The sequence below is a fragment of the Oncorhynchus masou genome, unplaced genomic scaffold (genome assembly GCF_036934945.1).
Source record: "Oncorhynchus masou masou isolate Uvic2021 unplaced genomic scaffold, UVic_Omas_1.1 unplaced_scaffold_4867, whole genome shotgun sequence".
NCBI classification, from domain to species: Eukaryota; Metazoa; Chordata; class Actinopteri; order Salmoniformes; family Salmonidae; genus Oncorhynchus; species Oncorhynchus masou.
In genome coordinates, this window is record NW_027011262.1 from 8,416 (window position 1) to 25,173 (window position 16,758).

The 16,758-nt window shown below is 45.8% G+C and overlaps 1 protein-coding gene across 1 annotated transcript; it reads right to left on the reverse strand.

The window, feature by feature from the left end:
- Positions 1–5,867: 5,867 nt before the first annotated feature.
- On the reverse strand, positions 5,868–15,717 carry LOC135535377 (ubiquitin carboxyl-terminal hydrolase 37-like). The gene is made up of 10 exons (XM_064962031.1): positions 15,332–15,717; positions 14,713–14,874; positions 14,235–14,366; positions 13,496–13,628; positions 13,254–13,390; positions 13,012–13,111; positions 12,802–12,881; positions 12,351–12,601; positions 11,848–11,926; positions 5,868–5,958 (listed from the first exon to the last, which is right to left on the reverse strand). The coding sequence occupies exons 2-10, from the start codon at positions 14,724–14,726 to the stop codon at positions 5,946–5,948; spliced, it is 939 nt and encodes a 312-aa protein (XP_064818103.1). The 5' UTR covers positions 14,727–14,874; positions 15,332–15,717; the 3' UTR covers positions 5,868–5,945.
- Between the last annotated feature and the right edge of the window lie 1,041 nt (positions 15,718–16,758).

A 16,758-nucleotide genomic window follows, 5' to 3' on the forward strand; every position in this document is an offset into this window, starting at 1 on the left:
ATGTACATCGAATTGTTAAATCAGCCTCCTTGACTCCAGCTAGCAATACTTAAAAGGGGTTCAAGATGTATATAGGAAGCTACTTAGATAAGTATGTAGGTGAATAACGTTACCAAGTCAGTGACAGATATAACGTTAGCTAGCGACAATCATATTAGCTAGCTAATTTAACTATTAACTGTAGCTAGATAGATAGTTACTTCGTAAAATGATACAACGTTGACAGAATCTACCTGAGAACGTGTGTATTTTCGTTAGCTTGGTTAAGTTATGCTTGCTAGCTATATTTGCTAGCTAAAAATAATTGTTATTCATGTCTTCTAAACATTATCTAACGAAGATACATTGACAGGGGAGATTACCGTGAGGGCTGACTGTCACAGGTCCATGAGGAAGAGTGAAAAGCCGCACAGCATGAGAGTAGGGAAAGGTTATAGGTGGCTACTTGGGACCTTGTTAAACATCTCCTGTGGGACACTGTCATCATGGTCAAAATGTGTTGGAGACAGTGTCAACGTTTAATCTTATCAATAGATCGATATTAATGATAGGTCCCAATCCCAATTTAGAATTGCCCACAGGTTATTTGGTAAAGATCTGGTAAAGATCACAATGTATTCCTGTATAGTTAAATGAGCCCCTAGTTAAGAAGACCAGACACTACTGTCTGTGGTTATTTATGGGCCACATCATTCTTGTTTCTCACTTCAGTCTTTCATCACACTTATCTTCACAGATGGTGTTAAAGCACTCCGTACCAGGGATCGTGGTCCAACGCCACTGCTCCTGTGTTGCAGGAAGTGCTGTGTAAAACCATCTGGTGGCCCTTCTTTACCAGACAGCGCACTACTCTCAACTAAACATTCCTGCTGCACCACTAGTTCACAGCTGCACAGACACAGAACAGCGTTGGCACGAACCAAGAACACTTGTGAGTCTATCAATATCCATTAAAAAATGCACCTGAGAAGTATTCAGCCTATGGAACAGTAAATCCTTGTTAATTAGGGTGTGAAGCCAGGTCCGGTTGATGGGATAGAGTTCCGTATACCTACTAACTCGTGTGCTGATGGAATAAGGTCAGTCGGAGGTTCCTAGAATGGAAACATTTCGAAAACATTTTCTTGTGATTTTTTTAAATCCAAAAATCTGTATATTTGAATCTATTTTATTTCAACTTTTGGGCTTGTGCTGTTTCTGGAAAAGTCTGTGTCTATTATGAGTCTGTGTCATAGTAATCTCTTCAACCTGATGTTAAGGTTTTAAAATGTTTTGCAGAAGTTGTCTCTACAAAGCACTCCATGGATATATGCCTGACATAAACCTTCTCCGAGTCTCAGAAACATATGCCAACTTTTCTCCACTTACTGCCCCTAATGTGACAACAATGGAAATGTCAGCTGATTTTTCCCCTGGTTAAGTCCGCCTTTGGGCCAGTGCAAGCTGGCAGTGTGCTGTCCTATCAACTTCCACAGCCAAAGGTTGAACACTTTTATTTTTACCACTACTTGCAGAAGTGTCTCTCGCACCTGAATGGATCCCCTGCATGGGTGCCAAGTTTAGTGGTTTCATGAAAAATAAGTATTGATGTTCTTGTGAAGAAAACTGCAGTATAATATATTTGTTTAAAATAATGTATTTCAGCAAATGTTCAACAGTTCAGTTAATCAATTACACATCTCTAACATTGTATTCAGTCTTGCATTCTGGCTATTCTGTGTTTACTTGATTTCTTTCCCCCACCCCTAAACTCATTGCCTAGTTAAAGCCAATGACAAGCTCCACACAAACTGATATTCACTACAACACAAATGATTGATATATGTCGTAGATAAACAAATTATTATTTTGCTACTACCAAATAAACACATGTACATTTACACTGGCTTGGCCCATGCTCTGACCAAAGGTCTGTTTTGATAGTTGACCAACAGGCAAATAATTGGTTGATTCTGCCTGAGATGGTCAGGGGGGTGACTGTGTCAAACAGCTTGTGCTCCTTTACTCTGCAGATCATTTTTTCAACATGTACTCTCAGCCTGGCAATGGACTGGGTCTCCCTAACCTCATGCTCTGGCATCTGTGTGCGTCTTGACAGAAATGCTGGCCGGTAGACCTTGCACGGAACAATGTCATCTACGAGAAAGCCCTTATCCACCATAATGGCCATGTCAGGGGGGAGTAAGGAAATAATTCCAGACTGCTTGGAGATCTCCTTGTCACTCACAGATCCAGCACACAACGATGACATAAAAGTGACAGCGCCATCTGGTGACATTCCCAACATGCCCTTAAAGGTACAGTGTGACTTGTAGGAAGAAAACACCTCACTCTGCAGTAGTAGTGAAGATGTTGTCTGGCAGCGGAGTTCAGTGCAGTCGATCACTACCTGGGTGTCTGGATAGTCCTTGAACTCGAGTGGCAGGTGGGCTTTGATGGTTTCCCTGGGGATCCATATCCGTGCTGATCCAAGCAGACAGTAGAGGAAGTTGGCCAAGAGATGATAATCCGGCTCACTGTCGATTGGTGGATGCTGAACCAATGGGCCAAATCCTTCTGCTTCAGACCCAGCGACAGATGCGTCATAAACAAGAAAAACTCGTTGATTGATGGCAGTGTCTGAACGTGAAGAAAAACATTTTAGTACAATATAGTCCTTATATTCGGTCCATAACAAAAAGTAAATCATGTTTTGAAATTACAGTAAGATCAAATAATATTCTAAGTATTTAATGAAGTTGTCCCTTACCGGTTTTCTTCGAGTAACACTTGTTTCAGATGGATTGGGGCTTGTGACTTATAAACTTGGTCTCTGCTGCCCGCTCAGTCAAGTGCCAGAAGGCCATCAGGTGAGTGTAGATTGCAAATCTAAAGACAGACCCAGAGCATTTGAATACCAAAAAAGCTCATTACTATTATTGCCCATCTTCTCTAAGCATCACGTAGCACTAGACATGACCAAGCTGCTATTGTAGCCTGTTTTACTTGTTACTGCAATTCTACTGTAATTCATAGCAGCTATCATCACAGCAGTGAATTTGTTTTAAATGTTCCATTATTTAACCTGGGAAGTGGACTAAGAACCAAATCTTATTTGCAGCAACGACCTGGGAGCATTTTTGGGGGTTAACTGAATCTAATGTAAAGACAATATACAGTTGAAGTCGGAAGTTTACATACACTTCGGTTGGAGTCTTTGAAACTCGTTTTTCAACCACTCCACAAATTTCTTGTTAACAAACTATAGTTTTGGCAAGAAGGTTAGGACATCTACTTTGTGCATGACACAATACATTTTTCCAACAATTGTTCACAGACAGATTATTTCAATTATAACTCACTGTATCACAATTACAGTGGGTCAGAAGTTTACATACACTAAGTTGACTGTGCCTTTAAACAGCTTGATAAAATCCAGAAAATTATTCCATGGCTTTAGAGGCTTCTGATAGGCTAATTGACATCATTTGAGTCAATTGGAGGTGTATCTGTGGAAATATTTCAAGGCCTACCTTCAAACTCAGTGCCTCTTTGCTTGACTTCATGGGAAAATCAAAAGAAATCAGCCAAGATCTCAGAAAAACAATTGTAGACCTCCATAAGTCTGGTTCATCCTTGGGAGCAATTTCCAAATGCCTGAAGGTACCACGTTCATCTGTACAAACAATAGTACGCAAGTATAAACACCATGGGACCACGCAGCCGTCATACCGCTCAGGAAGGAAACGCGTTCTGTGAACGTACTTTGGTGTGAAAAGTGTAAATCAATCCCAGAACAACAGCAAAGGACCTTGTGAAGATGCTCGAGGAAACAGTTACAAAAGTATCTATACACACAGTAAACCGAGTCCTATATCGACATAACCTGAAAGGCCGCTCAGCAAGGAAGATGCCACTGCTCCAAAACCGCCATAAAAAAGCCAGACTACAGTTTGCAACGCACATGGGGACAAAGATCGTACTTTTTGGAGAAATGTCCTCTGGTCTGATGAATCAAAAATAGAACTGTTTGGCCATAATGACCATCGTTATGTTTGGAGGAAAAAGGGGGAGGCTTGCAAGGCAAAGAACACCATCCCAACCATAAAGCACGGGGGTGGCAGCATCATGTTGTGGGAGTGCTTTGATGCAGGAGGGACTGGTGCACTTCACAAAATAGATGGCGTCATGAGGAAAGGAAAATTATGTGGATATATTGAAGCAACATCTCAAGACATCAGTCAAGAAGTTCAAGCTTGGTTGCAAATGGGTCTTGATGACCCCAAGCATACTGCCAAAGTTGTGGCAAAATGGCTTAACGACAACAACGTCAAGGTATTGGAGTGGCCATCACAAAGCCCTGACCTTAATCCTATAGAACATTTGTGGGCAGAACAGAAAAGGTGTGTGCAAGCTAGGAGGCCAACAAAACTGACTCAGTTACACCAGACCTGTCAGCAGAAATGGGCCAAAATTCACCCAACTTGTTGTGGAAGGCTACCCGAAACGTTTGACCCAAGTTAAATCATTTAAAGGCAATGAAACCTAATACTAATTGAGTGTATGTAAACTTCTGACCCACTGAAAATGTGATGAAAGAAATAAAAGCTTAAATAAATAATTCTCTCTCCTATTATTCTGACATTTGACATTCTTAAAATAAAGTGATGATCCTAACTGACCTAAGACTGGGAATTTTTACTAGGATTAAATGTCAGGAATTGTGAAAAAGTGAGTTTAAATGTATTTGGCTAAGGTGTATGTAAACTTCCGACTTCAACTGTGCATTCAATGTGCCTACTTATGCTAAGATACGCTAGCCTAGTTTTAAATAACAATGAACACGTTCTTAAAGGTAAGATGGACTTTGGGATAATAATAATAATTCATAGTAAATAAAACAATAGTAATGTTGGATAACAATAAATCGTTAATGTACCTTGTGTAAAAACGCATATCTTCGTCAGAACCAGAAAATCCTCAGTCGGAGCCGGAGGTTTCAGTCTTCTTTCCCAAACACCAGGTCTCTTTTCATTGTGCCAGTTCCATGAGAAGACTGTAGGAACAAAACCTCTTTTTAGGTATTGTCGCTCCCCAATTTTTCCCTCAACACAGTCACTCTCATTAGCACCTCATTCGCAGGACTGTAATTTAAACGAAACCATTGTGAACTATTTCAGTCAGAAATGCATCGACAACAGTGAGATAGCTATCAACCTAATGATAAAAACAATAGCAGAAATCGCTGCAGGAAGTCATCAACCCTGTATGAAGTAAATTAGAACATTGGAGGCGGTATAATACACAGAGCCTATTGATTGTCTCTTCTCTCTACAGTCACGTGCTGCATTCTGTTGTTATGTGAACGATTGGCTAAGCCTTGGATATATGCCCGAAACGCACATTACTTGTTCACTTACAGCCAGTAGTGATCATAACACTCAGCTTCAACACAGGGAGTGTTGAAGCTGGGCTTGGTGCTGCTCCTGTTGAGGCAGGGCTGGGGGTGTTAAAGCTGGGCCTGGTGCTGCCCCTGTTGAGGAAGGTCTAAGGATGTTGAGGCTGGGCCTGGGACTACCCCTGTTGAAGCTGGGCTGAGGGTATTTAGTCTAGGCCTAGTACAACCCCTGTTGAGGCTGGGCTGAGCCTTTTGAGGCTGAGCTTGGTGTGTGGAGGCTGGTCCAGGTGCTGCCCCTGTTGAGGCTGGTGCTGGTGGCCCTGTTAGGCCCTGTGTGCTGGGGCCTAATGCTCTCCTGCCCTGAAGGGTGAAAGGAACCACTTACTGTACATACAGTACACATATATAGCAACACAAGAATATAGATGGCGAGAGTAAGCAGTACCTGAACAAATAGAAGAGCAGGTAAGCACTGCGGGCTCTGGTCCTCAGCACAGTGGCTTCATTGGACATTGACACTTGGCTGTCATTACAGCAGAACCAGTTTCCACTGGCATTCAATATGTCACTAATGTAGTGCCCTGTGGAACAAAGAAGACAGGCTCGAGGTCAAGGGTCAGGCTCTTGTGGGTAATGGAGTGAGTTATAACAGTTAAACAGTTCATTTGGAAGGTATTTTATCTGTTACAAGTGTCAAGTTTGGAAATCAGAGATAAACACATACACGTGGCATGCCTCTATTCCTTTGAATTAAATTGCGCAAACTCTAAACATATAGCAGTGCTTGTTGGGATGGCACTTCGCTCTGAAGCCTGCAGCCTTGCTCGCTTGGTCTAAGAGGCTATCGGAGGGTCTAATTATCCCCTACACCAGGGTTCCCCAACTGGCGGACCGTGGGATGAATTTGGCCCACGGGTGATTTTATTTGGCCCACCCCATGTTTTCTGAGCAAAAAATTGTAATTGTTAAAAAACTGTAAAAACACCAGCAAATCAGTTCCAAGTGATTTTCATTTTGGAAATCTGATCCAAAGTCTTCCTACGCACAATAAAGAGATATACGTGATTGTACACAAATGTAAGCAAGGTTTGAAATTAGTCAAATATGATATCTGTTTGGGCTTCTTACGGTCAATTTGCAGTCTACAAATTATTATTATCCCCGGCCTTCAACCCTCGATCATTTTCACTCCCTCAGCTTTGGGATACTTGTTTAAAAGGCAGAGGCGCACGTGAATGCGCAAATTGAAAGTCGAGGAGAAGTGTTATGAACTTGAGTGAAGACCCAAAAGCGGTTTTAACAGAAAACAGAGTTCTTTAATGAAAATACAGGAATGGCATAAATCCTCTTCCAACGTTGTCAGCGGAACAAAAGAACGTTAGTATAGTGCAGGATGCTCCTGCCAGGCAGACTCCGACAGGACAGGACAAGGTGGAAGCAAACGAGACGACAGCTTGCTTCTGGCATCAAAAAACACAAATAAGAATCAGACACTGAAAGTAGCAGGAACAGAGAAAGAAATAGAGACCTAATCAGAGGGGGAAGAGAGAACAGGTGGGGAAGAGTGAAAGAGCTAGTTAGGGCAGATGTAGAACAGCTGAGGAATGAGAGACAGAGAAGGTAACCTAAAAAGACCAGCAGAGAGAGAGAATGAAGAGAAAGGACAGGAACAGACATAACAAGACATGACAGTACCCCCCACTCACCGAGCGCCTCCTGGCGCACTCGAGGAGGAAACCTGGCGGCAACGGAGGAAATCATCGATCAGCGAACGGTCCAGCACGTCCCGAGAGGGAACCCAACTCCTCTCCTCAGGACCGTACCCCTCCCAATCAACTAGGTACTGATGACCACGGCCCCGAGGGCGCATGTCCAAAATCTTACGAACCCTGTAGATGGGTGCGCCCTCGACAAGGATGGGGGGGGAGGGACGAGCGGGGGCGCGAAGAACGGGCTTAACACAGGAGACATGGAAGACCGGGTGAACGCGACGAAGATAGCGCGGAGAAGAAGTCGCACTGCGACAGGATTAATGACCTGGGAAATACGGAACGGACCAATGAACCGCGGGGCCAACTTGCGAGAAGCTGTCTTAAGGGGAAGGTTCTGAGTGGAGAGCCATACTCTCTGACCGCAACAATATCTAGGACTCTTGGTCCTACGCTTGTAGCGGCCCTCACAGTCTGCGCCCTATTACGGCAAAGTGCCGACCTGACCCCCTTCCAGGTGCGCTCGCAACGCTGGACAAAAGCCTGAGCGGAGGGGACGCAGGACTCGGCGAGCTGAGATGAGAACAGCGGAGGCTGGTACCCGAGGCTACACTGAAAAGGGGATAGACCGGTAGCAGACGAGGGAAGCGAGTTGTGGGCGTACTCTGCCCAGGGGAGCTGTTCTGACCAAGACGCAGGGTTACGAAAAGAAAGACTGCGTAAAATGCGACCAACAGTCTGATTGGCCCGTTCGGCTTGACCGTTAGACTGGGGATGAAAGCCGGACGAGAGACTGACGGAAGCCCCAATCAAACGGCAAAACTCCCTCCAAAATTGAGACGTGAACTGCGGACCTCTGTCGGAAACGACGTCAGACGGAAGGCCATGAATTCGGAAAACATTCTCGATAATGATCTGAGCCGTCTCCTTAGCAGAAGGGAGCTTATCGAGAGGAATGAAATGAGCCGCCTTAGAGAATCTATCGACAACCGTAAGAATAACTGTCCTCCCCGCTGATGAAGGCAGTCCGGTGACAAAATCTAAAGCGATGTGAGACCACGGTCGAGAGGGAATGGGAAGCGGTCTGAGACGGCCGGCAGGAGGAGAGTTCCCAGATTTAGTCTGCGCGCAGACCGAACAAGCGGCGACAAATCGACGCGCGTCACGTTCCCGAGTGGGCCACCAGAAACGCTGGCGAATGGAAGCGGCGTACCCCGAACGCCGGGGTGGCCGGCTAACTTGGCAGAGTGGGCCCACTGAAGAACGGCCGGACGAGTAGGAACGGGAACGAACAGAAGGTTCCTAGGACAAGCTCGCGGCGACGGAGTGTGAGCAAGTGCTTGCTTTACCTGCCTCTCAATTCCCCAGACAGTCAACCCGACAACACGCCCCTCAGGGAGAATCCCATCGGGGTCGGTGGAGACCTCAGAAGAACTGAAGAGACGAGATAAAGCATCAGGTTTGGTGTTTTTTGAGCCCGGACGATAAGAAATAACAAACTCGAAACGAGCGAAAAACAGAGCCCAACGAGCCTGACGCGCATTAAGTCGTTTGGCTGAACGGATGTACTCAAGGTTCCTATGGTCAGTCCAAACGACAAAAGGAACGGTCGCCCCCTCCAACCACTGTCGCCATTCGCCTAGGGCTAAGCGGATGGCGAGCAGTTCGCGATTACCAACATCATAGTTACGTTCTGACGGCGATAAGCGATGAGAGAAAAACGCGCAAGGATGGACCTTGCCGTCAGAGAGAGAGCGCTGAGAAAGAATGGCTCCCACGCCCACCTCTGACGCGTCAACCTCAACAACAAACTGTCTAGAGATGTCAGGTGTAACAAGAATAGGTGCGGATGTAAAACGATTCTTAAGAAGATCAAAAGCTCCCTGGGCGGAAACGGACCACTTAAAGCACGTCTTAACAGAAGTAAGGGCTGTGAGAGGAGCTGCCACCTGACCGAAATTACGGATGAAACGACGGTAGAAATTAGCGAAGCCCAGAAAGCGCTGCAACTCGACGCGTGACTTAGGAACGGGCCAATCAATGACAGCCTGGACCTTAGCGGGATCCATCTTAATGCCCTCAGCGGAAATAACGGAACCGAGAAAAGGGACAGAGGCGGCATGAAAAGTGCACTTCTCAGCCTTCACATAAAGACAGTTCTCCAAAAGGCGCTGGAGGACGCGTCGCACGTGCTGAACATGAATCGAGAGAGACGGTGAAAAAATCAGGATATCGTCCATGTAAACGAAAACAAAAATGTTCAGCATGTCTCTCAGGACGTCGTTAACTAGTGCCTGAAAGACAGCTGGAGCGTTAACGAGGCCGAAAGGAAGAACCCGGTATTCAAAGTGCCCTAACGGAGTGTTAAACGCCGTCTTCCACTCGTCCCCCTCCCTGATGCGCACGAGATGGTAGGCGTTACGAAGGTCCAATTTGGTGAAAAACCTGGCTCCCTGCAGGATCTCGAAGGCTGAAGACATAAGAGGAAGCGGATAACGATTCTTAACAGTTATGTCATTCAGCCCTCGATAATCCACGCATGGGCGCAGGGACCCGTCCTTCTTCTGAACAAAAAAAAACCCAGCTCCGGCGGGGGAGGAGGAGGAGACTATGGTACCGGCGTCGAGCGAAACCGACAAATAATCCTCGAGAGCCTTACGTTCGGGAGCCGACAGAGAGTATAATCTACCCCGGGGGGGAGTAGTTCCCGGAAGGAGATCAATACTACAGTCATACGACCGGTGTGGAGGGAGAGAAGTGGCCTTGGAACGACTGAACACCGTGCGCAGATCGTGATACTCCTCCGGCACCCCTGTCAAATCGCCAGGCTCCTCCTGTGAAGAAGAGACAGAGGAAACAGGAGGGATAGCAGACATTAAACAGGTTACATGACAAGAAACATTCCAGGATAGGATAGTATTACTAGACCAATTAATAGAAGGGTTATGGCGCACTAGCCAGGGATGACCCAAAACAACAGGTGTAAAAGGTGAACGAAAAATTAAAAAAGAAATGGTTTCGCTATGATTACCAGAGACAGTGAGGGTTAAAGGCAGCGTCTCACGCTGAATCTTGGGAGAGAACTACCATCTAAAGCGAACAAGGCCCTGGGCTCCCCTAACTGTCTGAGAGGAATGTCATGTTCCCGAGCCCAGGTCTCGTCCATAAAACAGCCCTCCGCCCCAGAGTCTATCAAGGCACTGCAGGAAGCAGATGAACCGGGCCAGCGGAGATGGACCGGAAAGGTAGTGCGTGATCCAGAAGGAGAGGCCTGAGTAGTTGCGCTCACCAGTAGCCCTCCTCTTACTGATGAGCTCTGGCCTTTTACTGGACATGAGGTGACAAAATGACCAGCGGAGCCGCAGTAGAGACAGAGGCGATTGGTGATTCTCCGTTCCCTCTCCTTGGCCGAGATGCGAATACCCCCAGCTGCATAGGCTCAGCATCCGAGCCGGCGGAGGAGGGTGGCAGTGATGCGGCAGGTGGCAGTGATGTGGAGAGGGGAGCAACGGAGAACGTGAGCTCCTTTCCACGAGCTCGGCGACGAAGATCAAACCGTCGCTCTATGCGAATAGCGAGAGCTATTAAGGAGTCCAGACTGGAAGGAACCTCCCGGGAGAGGATCTCATCCTTAACCTCGACGTGGAGACCCTCCAGAAAACGAGCGAGCAAAGCCGGCTCGTTCCAGTCACTAGAGGCAGCGAGAGTGCGAAACTCAATAGAATAATCCGTTATGGATCTATTCCCCTGACATAGGGAAGACAGGGCCCTGGAAGCCTCCTCGCCAAAAACAGAACGGTCAAAAACCCGTATCATCTCCTCCTTAAAGTCCTGATACTGGTTAATACACTCAGCCCTCGCCTCCCAGACTGCCGTGCCCCACTCACGCGCCCGTCCGGTAAGGAGAGAAATGCGTAGGCGATGCGGGCTGCGCTCCTGGAGTAAGTGTTGGGCTGGAGAGAGAACACCACATCACACTGAGTGAGGAATGAGCGGCACTCAGTGGGCTCCCCAGAGTAACACGGCGGGTTGTTGATCCTGGGCTCCGGCGACTCGGAAACCCTGGAAGTGGGCGGTGGATCGAGGTGGAGTTGGTGAACCCGTCTTGTGAGGTCGGAGACTTGGACGGCCAGGGTCTCAACGGCATGTTGAGCAGCAGACAATTCCTCCTCGTGTCTGCCTAGCATCGCTCCCTGGATCTCGACGGCGGAGTGAAAAGGGTCCGGAGCCGCTGGGTCCATTCTTGGTCTGATTCTTCTGTTATGAACTTGAGTGAAGACCCAAAAGCGGTTTTAACAGAAAACAGAGTTCTTTAATGAAAATACAGGAATGGCATAAATCCTCTTCCAACGTTGTCAGCGGAACAAAGAACGTTAGTATAGTGCAGGATGCTCCTGCCAGGCAGACTCCGACAGGACAGGACAAGGTGGAAGCAAACGAGACGACAGCTTGCTTCTGGCATCAAAAAACACAAATAAGAATCAGACACTGAAAGTAGCAGGAACAGAGAAAGAAATAGAGACCTAATCAGAGGGGAAAGAGAACAGGTGGGGAAGAGTGAAAGAGCTAGTTAGGGCAGATGTAGAACAGCTGAGGAATGAGAGACAGAGAAGGTAACCTAAAAAGACCAGCAGCAGAGAGAATGAAGAGAAAGGACAGGAACAGACATAACAAGACATGACAAGAAGGAGTGATTTGGGATTCAGCCTATGCCATATGTACTGTGCATCTGCATGTGTGTGTTTTAAGGTATTTATTTACCGGAGTTTGCGGAGCCTCCCAAATGAGAGACTACGCCAGTCAGCTGGTAGTAGCCAATCACTGACTTCACTGGCTGCTTCTTCAGTAAGAAAACACATGTGATCATTGGATTCTCATTTACCCTACAGTACATCACACTGTCTACAGTTCACAACACTACTCGTCTACTGCAGGAGGTCTACTAGATCATGTACTCCTCATAACTATCTCAGTGTTCTGTCATAACTTATATTTCACTGGTTTCACTCTCTATCTCTCCTCACCACTGAGGCTGTCCACAGCACTTTCCCTGGTTCCTGGTCATTTGAATCTGAGGGGTCAAATATACATATAAAGAGCTGTAAAAACGTGGTCTCTTGTCTGAATTGCTCTGGTCTAAAACAGCTTCCGTACATCACTAACAATGTCTGAGAAACATTTTAATTTGCAGCTTCTTGCTTCTCTGTCTGCAGCACCGTTTTGGGAGTGGGTGGATTGTGTGGTGTTGTGATGCCATGACCTACCTGAACAGCAGAGGGCGCTATCTTTGGCCTCTCCAGGTGGGTTGGAGACTTGGCTGGCGAGGGTCTGGGGGATGGACACCTGGATATTGGGGATCTGGTTGGTGAGGGCCTGTGGGCTGGCACTGTGCAGGGGTGGCACCGTGTCCCCGCAGAAGGTGGAGAGCCTCAGCTCCGAAGGAAACAAAAGAGGAGCCTCCTGCTTCTCCAACCCCCCAGGTCCTCCAAACCTCTTCAGATGCAGAACCAGCACACTGCCCAGAGACAGAGAGGAACAGACAGACAATGAAACCAGTCAACAAATAACAGATGAGTGAAATTTGTTCTGTGGTGCTCATCCCTAAGTCCTACAACCTGCTCAGGAAGTAATTACTCCTAAATGCTCAGGACACAATGACCACTCATTTCATTAAATACTGCCAGTTCTATGAGAGGTTATAACGGGGCAACTCACAGAGGCAGTGTGTGGAACTGCTCCACCTTTGAGGCGTGGAGGCCCTTGCAGCCCGCACATGTGAATTCAACCTTTTCTCCCTGGGTTAGAAACACAAGCATTACAAAATGAGTGATACCACTACAATAATAAGATACCGTATTCTGAGACAGTGGGCAGCTTGCCCTGGGTGTTAGTCTCTACACCCAGGGCTAAACCCTACGTGCTGACTTTGAAAGTGAGTGCTAGGCTGCTTAGCAAGGTGCGCTCAGAGGTGAAGTCCAATGAGAGGTGATTGTAGTCCTCTCTGGTGGACGACTCGCGCCCACAGCTTCAGAAGCAGGACAAAGAGAAGAAAAATGCATCAGGTTTCTGTTTCAGGTCTCTACAATGTTATGCCATGTGTTTTGTAATATCTTTTGAAGAAAGATCATGTTACCAGTAGATATATTACAACCAATGGGAGCTCTTACCTGGTACATGTGCGCACTGAGACAAGCTGGAACTCCAGCTGGGAAACAGGGCAGGTATAGTTCACCCCGAGCGTCTTCAGTATCATGCCCTCCTCCTTCAGCTGGCACAGCATATTCACAAGTAACTCGTGTGCGTCCTATGATGAGAAAGAAAAATACCAAGATAAAATTGAATTATTGAGAGAAAATGAACCCTTGCAAAAAGAGTGCATGTTCAGAAGAGAGTAGAGTGCCTCAGTTACCTGTTGCGTGTCCCCCAGATACTTCAAATCATATCCCGACAAGGAGTACTTGACCTTCCACATGAGGTCTGCTTTTGAGGCCTGGTTTGCGCCACTGTCAGGTAGACCCGAACGGTGCACATCAGACAGACACCTGTAGGGGAGACGGAGAGTAAATTAGCAGCTGACTGGATGGTGTCAACCTACTGGCTTACGGCTGAAGAGGCAGATGAGTATATCCAAATATTTTTATCTTGCGGCAACCCATCATCAGAAATGATTCATTCGATTCAATATAATTTCACCTTTGAGGACTGACAATGAAGCAAAACAACAAAAATGTGTTGTTTATTCTCCTAAGATATTTGGTTTGGATACTGCTCTCATTTCCAGAGCATTTTAAAAGCTACCAAATGTCCCATACTAATGTGGAATGTTCAGTCAATGACCTGTATGGGTAATATAGTCATTCTACCGTTTCCAAATTGGCCTACAAATACCTACATCATAATCATTGTGTCATTGTTGTTCCTCTGGGTTATGAAGATTCCCGAAAACCAAACAAAAATGGAAATAAATAAATAAATGCAGAGGAATATGAAGTGGTTAAGGTTAGGGAAAGGGTTAGCAAAAATGCTTTCCTAACCTGCTACGAAAATCACTTTCTTTGGCTGTGGCATGAAGAGTGTGTCCCTCCTTGAATTTATGAACACAAATAATGGGTGGGTGTGGGTGTGTCTGCTTTTGAGCCTTCCCTTACCTGAGCAGGTTGGAGAAGGGGGAGGAGCTCCAGAGTTGTTCCTGGCGTAGGATTTCCTTTGAGAAGGAAGGCAGGACCAGGAGGCACTGCAGGGTGGCGTTTAGGAAGCAAGTGTTGCCAATGTTAGGCAACCTGTGAAGAAGAACCAGCCATCAGAACACACATATAGATACAATATCCTAGAAACATTGAGTGGCCTATGTCATAAACCTTCATAACTCTAGAAAGTGCTGACAATGGCAGCCATCTTGGTCAGGGATAAGTTCTATGTCACTCTATGAGTACACAAAGAAGTGGATGTCCTTTAGACCAAGATGACCATAATTCATGGTTTTATAAATATCTAATAAAACTGACATGCTTGATAGTAAGCCCCGTCCCCATAGTATATCAGACATTGATCTCTAAACAATAAAGAGCTTATTTTCAATGCATCTGCATTGTGTTGTGGTTGCATTTGCGGTGTGTTTTGGTCTACCCAAGAAGTTCCATGTTGACCAGGGCCCCCCGTTCTCCTCTGGCCCCCTGGGTCTCCTCTGATCTTCTGGTGGCTGAGCTGGCCCTGGGAAGAGTCTGGCTTCTGGCACCTGAGCCTGACCTCTGGGGCCTTGGGCTAGAGTGGTCCTGAAGAGACAGAGGTCTGAAGGAAGGAGAGAAACATGTGTAAAGCTTCATATTCAGATATAGTATCCCTCTACACAGTATCTCTCTTAAATACTATACTGTACTATAAACACAGTCTGAGTAGTTATGCATGTATTGATGTCCATAAAAATGCAGTGTACTAAGTAGACCAGGGCAATAGGTTAGTACTCTATTTATCCACAAGATGTGATTAGAAGAGCCTAAAACTGCAGTTTGAGGAAAATAACTTTCTGGGACTGTGTTATCAAGCGTCTCAGAGTAGGAGTTTGATCTAGGATCAGTATTTCCTTTTAGATCATAATAAATCAGATTATTATGGACAGAGAGGACCTGATCCTAGATTAGCTCTCATACTCTTGATTAACACTGGCCCTGGTCTTGTAGCTCTAAAGCCAACTCTTCAAGGGGACTCCAGGAAGGCACTGTGCTTATTTTATTTTTGTTTGAATTACCTGACTGTTGCGCCCTCTTGGCTGGTGTCTCCATCACCGTCCAGAGGGTTGGTAGGAGAGGGAGAACTAGGGCGGGACAGCACTGGATAGGATTTCACTGGGGAAGGGTGTTTGGCAGGTGACCTGGGGAGAGAGGGCTGTTTAGCAGGAGAGCAAGGCTGAGAGGAACAGTTAACAGGAGAGGGAGGTGGATAGAGGGAGGAGAGTTGGTCAGAGGGTGAGGGGTCAGAGGTGGCGGAGGCATTCTGTTCAGAACGGTCACTTGGAATTGGAGAGGGAGATGAAGTGCTACTCTCCTTCTTATTTCTTGTCTTCTGCTCCACATCAATTGAATTGGCTTTCTGCCGTTTTTTCTGTTGACAAGAATATGTGTTAGTGCGAAATAATTTCCCCCCGATCCCCAGCCAATGTAGAAAAAAAAATGTATGTGGGGGGGGTCATATTAATAGGAACAGGTAGGCCTAAATTAGAGGAACTTAGCTATCTCTCCTCAACCTCAAATAACACAGTATAGACAAGTAACATAGAGTGATATTTGCAAAAGCTGAACTTCATATACATTTCATGTACACTTTTTATGTATTCGTCCATCAGAATCTACTTTTACTTAATTCTTCCCACAAGGTCTAAGAGAAAAATACTACTCCAGAATTGAAGTAGTTGTTAATTGATTAAATGACCTGATTTCATACCTTTTGCACCAGCAGAAACAAGCCATGTCGACAACCAATTAAGACTGATACATATCCACATTACATAATATTTCAAATGGGCTTTAAGACCGTTGTGATGTCATCGGTCATGTATGACACCACAGTCTGGCAACCCAATCTAGAATTGTTTAAAATATAGAGTTCAATTATCAAATATGTTTTATTGAAAGTAAAGTTCTGCAGTATACATACAATATTGTAGATATGGGGCGGCAGGGTAGCCTAGTGGTTGGAGCGTTGGATTAGTAACTGGAAAGTTGCAAGTTCAAATCCCCGAGCTGACAAGGTACAAATCTGTCGTTTTGCCCCTGAACAGGCAGTTAACCCACTGTTCCTAGGCCGTCATTGAAAATAAGAATTTGTTCTGAACTGACTTGCCTAGTAAAATTAATATGCTCCATTGTTTTCTTATTCCTTTTTTTACATACATTTTGTATATAGTTTATTTGAACATGCCACCACAATAAATGCATTTTAAGTGCCTTCATCTTCCTTGTTTTTTGATAGCTTCCATGTTGTTTGTGAGTTGGTCATCGGTTTATTGAAATGCTAAATGCTTTTCCTCATATTCCCCAGCAGATGGACAAAGGGTTGGTCAAAAGAATGTGAACAGGTTTAGCCTAAACCTCAAATAACAATCCAGATTGGTTAGGGACAGTTTTCTGTATTCAATCTTGCCCTGAGGGCAGCTCTGCCTCAAGGGCAGAATGAATG

Bases quoted from the DNA above. Each gene is read 5' to 3' on its own strand.
- LOC135535377 (XM_064962031.1), bottom strand. The intron at 13,112-13,253 runs GTAAGAGCTCCC...CTGCTTCTGAAG, and splicing joins TCAGTGCGCACATGTACCAG to CTGTGGGCGCGAGTCGTCCA. The intron at 11,927-12,350 runs GTAGGTCATGGC...TTCTTACTGAAG, and splicing joins TAGCGCCCTCTGCTGTTCAG to AAGCAGCCAGTGAAGTCAGT.